The sequence below is a fragment of the Castor canadensis genome, chromosome 3 (genome assembly GCF_047511655.1).
Source record: "Castor canadensis chromosome 3, mCasCan1.hap1v2, whole genome shotgun sequence".
In the NCBI taxonomy this organism is placed as follows: domain Eukaryota; kingdom Metazoa; phylum Chordata; class Mammalia; order Rodentia; family Castoridae; genus Castor; species Castor canadensis.
In genome coordinates this window covers 5634511-5641116 of record NC_133388.1, presented here as the reverse complement: position 1 = coordinate 5641116, position 6606 = coordinate 5634511, and the positions used below count along the sequence as shown (strand labels likewise).

Here is a 6606-nt window from a genome sequence, read left to right as displayed (position 1 = left end):
TAACAGCACAGACGAGCTCACAGGTCTTCCACCAGGAAGGTGGGAGGGCTGTAGAAGGCTCAGCACCAGCAAGAGAACAGTCACTAACTGCAAGCACATGAGCCTACTGCACTTCTGGCATACTCAGAGGCATATTGTATTCCCCGTGGTCCTTGTATCTTGGAACAGCCCAAGGTCTCTGGGCCTGGACAGGAGCTCCTCTTAAGCATATGCTTGCTTCATGTTCCCAGGCCACGTTCATATCACCTTAACTTAGGCTAAATAGATTAATAGTTTCCAAGAAACCCACAGCCCAGAGCACTAGCTAGAAATGCCTGCACCCTGACCTGCTGAGGAAACCCCAGTGACAACTGGTGTACCTGCAGAAAAAGGGCTGAAGCCTCTGCCTTGTCCTGTTGCCCAGGGGTAGGACTTTGATCTCTCTTTCTTGCTGTATCTCTCTGGTGAGACTGGGGTTTGAACTCAGGGCTTCACACTCACAGAGCAGGTGCTTTGAGCCATACCTCCAGTCTATTTTGCTCTGGTTATTTTGGAGATGGGTCTCGAAAACTATTTGTATTGGCCTTGAACTGCAGTCCTCTCAATCTCAGCCTCCCAAGTAGCTAAGATTACTGGTACCTGGTGGCTTTGATCTCTTTAACACTGTGGAAGTCCTGTGGGCCATTTGGAAGCCTGATTAATTTACTACAAACACATGTTGCTGGGCAGGCAGCCCAATGTCAGGTTGTCGGCAGTGGCTTTCAGGGTATCCTCTTGGGACCCCAGGTCCCAAGACTCTCTCCTCAGGCTTCCTTCCCAACTTGCCCAGCCACCCCAGTTGTCCAGACAGGTTCATCCTGAACTGAGATCCTGTTTTAAAGAAAAAGTGATCAGAAAGTGCTCCAAATGTGTAGGTGGGGTGTCACACCATGCCTGGCTCACAGGAAGGAGCACCTCCTGGCTTTCAGGATGCTCATCTTGGACCCACAGTCCACAAAAGTAAGACAAAAAAAGCGTCACTTTTGAATACAGACCTATGAGAGTGAAAACTACAGGTTTGGCAAAAAAAAAAGGCAACTCTGATTCAAAGTGCTATCACTACTTGGAAAACATGTTCACCCATCACTACTAACATGTCCACATCTCTCTCTCTCTCTCTCTCTCTCTCTCTTTCACACACACACACACACACACACACACACACACACACACACACGGTGTGCTTGTATGACTGCCTCCCTGCCCTGTAGAACTTAAACATTTCTACTCCCTGACTCCTCCCTTTCCTAGCTGCAGAACCTCACATGCCTCAGTTTCCTCCTCTGTAAAATGGGGATGGCAGAGATGTCATATTCGCTGAGGGCTCACAATGGTGCCTGGTACAAGGGAGGGGCACAGCTCAACCATGGCCACTGGTGTCAAGCCCCAGTGTGCACGGCTTAGTCACCCCACATTTTCTCCCTTGGCCCTGGCTGTACCGCCTGCCTGGTGCACACAGACACGATGTGTCAGACGGCCCATTCATCTGCCTGCCACTGCACCTCCATGCTGTCCCCAGCACTGCTTGCCAAGTGCTGAGGTCAGTGGATATCCGTCCTCTGCCCTCGCATCAAAGGCAGCCTGTCCTTACCAGGCTGCTGCAGCTCTCTGAACGCAGCCTACCCCCTCCTAGGTACAAGCTCCACGGGCGCTGTGCTCGCTGCCTGGACAAGGCTATAGTGTAAGACAATACCCCAGTCAGCTGGCTACAGGCAGACAGACCCTTATAGCTTTCAGTTGTATCACCCCAAACTGAAGGAGCAGGGAACATGTGGGAAACACAGGTCCCCTTGTTCTCCCTGAAGGGGATCCTAGCTTTAAGCAGTGGCAGCTGTTTGCAGCAGGAGGCTGCCTCTTGCAGAGGGGGATGTAGCCCCAAGGGCCTTCTCTGGGACAAGTACTAACAGGAGCTGCTAGGGTTAAACCCCAAGGCAAAGAAAGACAGCCTGGTCAAAGCAGATTGGCCTGGACTGGGGTTGTTTCAATTAAAGCACTTATAAGTAAGTCACAGAGAGGAATGGGAGAAATGTTAACTGTGTAAAGCTGCAGATACAGAGAAACAAGACATGCCAGAAAAGCTTTTCCTACATCTGTTGACTATAGCCAGAGACATGGCAAAAGGACAGGGAGGGATACCTTCCTGAGTCCCAGAACCTAGACATCCTTTCCACAGCTCTGTCCGAGGTCCGGTAGAGTGGGCAGCTCTGGGGGTTGTTGCCTATTGGCTTAGGTCACCAGTTCACCATGAACTGGTCCCCAAGCAGGAGGGACTCTGCCCCATACATTTGTTCTCATGGTCTCGAGAAAAACTCCGAAAAGCGCTGCTGAATAGCAGGGAGGCTGTACAGGAGGAGGTCGCAGCAGGGGGAAGCTAGGGAGGACAGCCCGTGGCTTATCCAGCCTAAGTGCCCCTGAGTGGCAGGGATGGCGCCGGCCTCGCGTCCCACCTGGCCCCGCCACAGAGGGGCACAGGGGGACGGGTGGGTAGTTGGGGACTCTGGGGCATGAAGAGTGGGCCAGTGGCCTACAAGGGCCTGTGCGCGGACACCTGGGACGGCAGGGGAGAGGAGGCACCCGGGAACACGGATGCGTCCAGGCCCCGGGGTCGGGTGTGGGGAACACGGGATGGCTGAGGTACAGTGAGCATTCTCAGGGAGCGCCGGGGGACAGGGGATGCCGGAGGGTGCGAGAGACGGAGCAGAGAAGCATGCGGGCCCCGCGTACGGGGTCACTCCTGAGACCCTCGCGCCTCTTGCTCCTGTCCCTGGGGGGCGGGGCGCGCGCGCCGGGCGGGGCCTATGCGCAGGCGCGTGAACGCGCGCTCCCGCGGCCGACAGCGGGGACGCCCGGTGGGGGGCGCGCGGCACCTCACTTCCGGCGGGCGGTGATTGGGTGTGGGGTGCGAGCCCAACGTGCTCAGCAAATCGGCTGCGCCGCGCGGCGGAGGGGCGGGGCGCGGGTGCAGCCAGGACACCGCCCGCGGGCCTGCTCGACGCCCGCCCGGCCGCCGGCACCATGTGACCGCGCCGCCGCCCTCCGCGCGCCTGGCCCGCCCGCCCGCCCGCCGCGCGCCCGCGGCCCGGCGCAGCCCCAGGCCGCCGAGGGACGGCGGGGCCGGCGCCATGGCCGAGCGGGGCCGCCTCGGCCTCCCCGGCGCGCCCGGCGCGCTCAACACGCCCGTGCCCATGAACCTGTTCGCCACCTGGGAGGTGGACGGCTCCAGTCCCAGCTGCGTGCCCAGGTACGCCCCCCGCGCTCGCCGCGCTTTGTCCGCGCGCACCTGCCGGCTCCCAGGCCTGCAGCAGGCGGGCCAGGACCCCGCGCCCCCAGGGCCGACGCCCGACCGGGAGCGGGGCGCAGGTCCTCCGAGCGGTGCTGGCTGGCCGCCCGGCCCTGCGGCTCGCCTGGCTCGCGTTCAGCCTGCACCTTGACACCTGCCTCCCGGTGCGGGGCTGCGGATTGGACATGGGGTGTTCTTCCTCGCCTCCGGGTACCACAGATTTCCCCTCGCGCCCAGCGGGACTGTCAACCCACAGAGGCCTGGGCCTCAGGCGCACAGTGTCCGGAGGACACACCAACTTAGGACCACGGTGTAACCCTTGCCTGGGCGGGAGGGGGGCCCTGGCTTTCCCCCTCCGTCTTGCGGGTCGGGGTCGGTCCTCTCCTGCCCTGTTGGCACTGCGCCTGCTCCTGTAGAGACATCCCCTGAATCCATACTGCTCTTTGCCTGGAGGTGTTAATTTTGTCGGTGCAAAAGGCTTGCTGACCTCCACTTGGTAGGCGACCGCCCCCTCGCCCAGTGGTAAGGACTGGACAGGGTTTACCCATGGGGCCAGCGTTGTGGCCATCCATACTCTGTGTGGACTTGCATCTTCCTGGTTTCCCTTGCACAGCTTGAAACTTTTGTGATTTCTTGTTGGCTCGGTTCCTGCTGAGGAGGCTCCCAGGCTGGGGAGGAGAGAGGAGCTCTCCTACAAGGCTGTGGTTCTGTACTAGACCCAGGCTAAGAGGGGGATGCGGGTGTGGTGAGACCTCTCCCTGGAGATAGTTGAAGGTGCATGGGCTTCCCAGCGGGGACTTCAGGAGGGCCACCAGGCGCAGGACGTAACCATTGTGCCACCGAGGGGACACGCTGTCCCCGAGTAGAGGTTTGCCAAGGAGCTGTGTTTCACTGCAGGCAGACTTCAGGTAGGCCTTGCACGGGTATTTCTGAGCATGGTGTTAGGGATGCACAGGTGCCTACTGGTCGTGTTTGCCCTTTCCCAGGCAGAGCCAGGACTTTAGGGTCTTGGCTGTGCCCTGTGGAAAGGAAGGACTGGACAGGACTCCCACACCTGTAAAACCTCCTGCAGGACTTAGTGTATGTGAGACCTGCAGGTCAGCATTTGCCTCAAACCCAAGCTCAGGAGTGGTTCCCAGCGCCAGGATCAGGCCCCACACTCAGGGGTGGTGCTGGACCTCCTGCCCCATGTCTCTCCCTCTCTGCATCACCATTGTCACCCAGCCCCTGGCTCCTGTGCTGGCTGTCAGCCGGCCCTGAGCCCATCCCCCACGCCTGAGTGTACCACCACAGGTCCCAGAGCATTGCCTACCTCCCCTGTGCAGCTTCAGCAGCCTCTGGGCCTCCCTGAATGAGGAAAGTCTATTTTCCTTAAGGCAGAGCTATGCCCTGTTTCCCAGGCTGATCTTGTACTCTATCACTTGAGTCACACCCCCAGCCCCCACTCTCTCCCTTTTTTTTTTTTTTGAGACAGGGTCTCCATATGTAGCCCAGGCTGGCCTCAAAGTAGCAATTCTCCTGCCTCAGCTTTCTGAGTTTTGGGATTGCAGGTGTGTAGCACCATGCTGGCTCTGCGCCTTGTTTTTTGGATTGTCTAGAAGATCCCTTTTCTAGAGGGGAAGGCATGGGAAGGCTGGTTAGGACTGGCTCAGCAGATGGTGCAGGGTGGGGTGCCTGGGGCAGGTAGCACCAGATGCTGGGGTGCCCTAGGCTGTTGCCTGGATGATGTAGAGAGGAAGGGACAGACAGGATGGAGGGCAGCTGGCTCTGGTGTGGACACCAGGGGCCTGGGTGGTGGAGTAGATAGTTTGTGCAGAGTGCACACATTCTCAGGTACAATACCACCCCTTACCTGTCTCACGTGCTGTGCTCCTCCCCTGCTTTGCTGTGTGCTGACACCACCTGAGCCCATGTCCTTGGACAGTCTCCTATGTAGTGTTGCTCATCTGGGGATTTTGTGCTAATGGGATCATTCTCTCTGTGTTCTTTTAGCTTCTTGCTTTGGCCTAGTCTTTGGCTTTTTGAGCCACATCTGTGCTGGTGTGTTCTCTGCTGCATAGTATTCCCTGGAATAACAGTTCCTTGCCTCTGCTTCTGTCGAGAGACCATTGGCCTATTTGCGGTTTTTGCCTGCGATCGTAGACATTTTTGTACCTGTCTCCTGTGACTGTGTCTCTCCCTGGTGTTGGCAGGCCTGTTTTGCCTCATGGTAGAATTTAGGGGTGCGAGGCATGTGTGTGCTCAGCATTACTACCCAGTGGCTTACCGGAGCGGTTCTACCAACTCTGGCCCCCAGCAACAGGGATGAGAGTCTCCATTGCTCCACATTCTTGCCAACACAAGTCTGACTTTTAATTTTTGCCAGTCTGGTGGGTGTGAAATGGTATTGTGGTTTTTTAAATTTGAATTTCTGTGATTACGAATTGAGGACATTTGTACTTCCTTGTCAGTGAAATTCCTGTTGATTTCTTTTGCCAATTTTTCTTTCTCCCTTTTTCCTTCTTCTCAGCGGTTTCTGTAGGGGATAGTAATCTTTTCCTGGCTAACAGTGTTGAATACACCCTCTTCTAGGCTGGAGTGTCTCTTTACCCTCCTAACCCAGTCAGGTCAACCTGAGTCTCCCAAGTTGAGTGGATGACTGCTGTGTGCCACCTCGCCCAGCTCATGATGATTCATGGTGTTTTTTTTTTTTTTTTTCCCCTGTGGTGCTGGGAATTGAACTCTGGGCCTTGTGAATGCTAGGCAAGTGTTCTACCACTGAGCCACACCTAACTCCCAGCTTATGTGGGCTCGTTGGGAATCAGAGCTACCACTTAGAATGCAGAATTTCACATTGCATTGTCTAGGTTGGGCTCAAACTCCTGGGCTCAAGCAATCTTCCTGCCTCAGCCTCCTGAGAAGCTGGAACCACAGGTGTATGCTACCCTGCCTGGCTTTAGTTCAGTTGATTGTTGAAGCCAGCAGTTTCACTATTATTTAAACCATAGCTTTTTTGTAGATTATTTTGCATTTTCTATGTGTATGCTTTTGTCTTTTGCAAATGACACACTTCTGTTCTTCATACTTCCCTCCTATTTTCCTCCTCTTGCCTTGCTATGGTGGCTGTCGCAGCATTGACTAGCTGTAGTGCTCATGCTTTGTTTTGTTCTGATTTTATGGAAAGTTTCAGTGGTTCACCACTAAGAATGATGTTTGCTGTAACTTTTTGTAGATACCCTTTGGAAAGTTAAAAGGAGTCCCATCCTATTCATGGATGAATAAGACTTCAAAAAATTGTTAGCTAGGTGCCAGTGGCTCATGCCTGTAAT

At 55.8% G+C, this 6606-nt stretch overlaps 1 protein-coding gene across 10 annotated transcripts in view; it reads left to right on the top strand.

Annotated features, from left to right (window-relative positions):
• The first annotated feature begins 3107 nt into the window (after window positions 1-3107).
• Window positions 3108-6606, top strand: part of Pacs2 (phosphofurin acidic cluster sorting protein 2) — a 76645-nt gene continuing 73146 nt past the window's right edge. For all 10 annotated transcript variants that reach the window (XR_012445984.1, XR_012445985.1, XR_012445983.1 and 7 more), the window contains exon 1: window positions 3108-3259. Coding sequence is in view for 7 of the 10 variants with exons in the window: in XM_020159497.2 (XP_020015086.1) it covers window positions 3141-3259 (119 nt within the window). In the remaining 3 variants the exon portion in view is untranslated. The remainder of the gene's footprint in view (window positions 3260-6606) is intronic.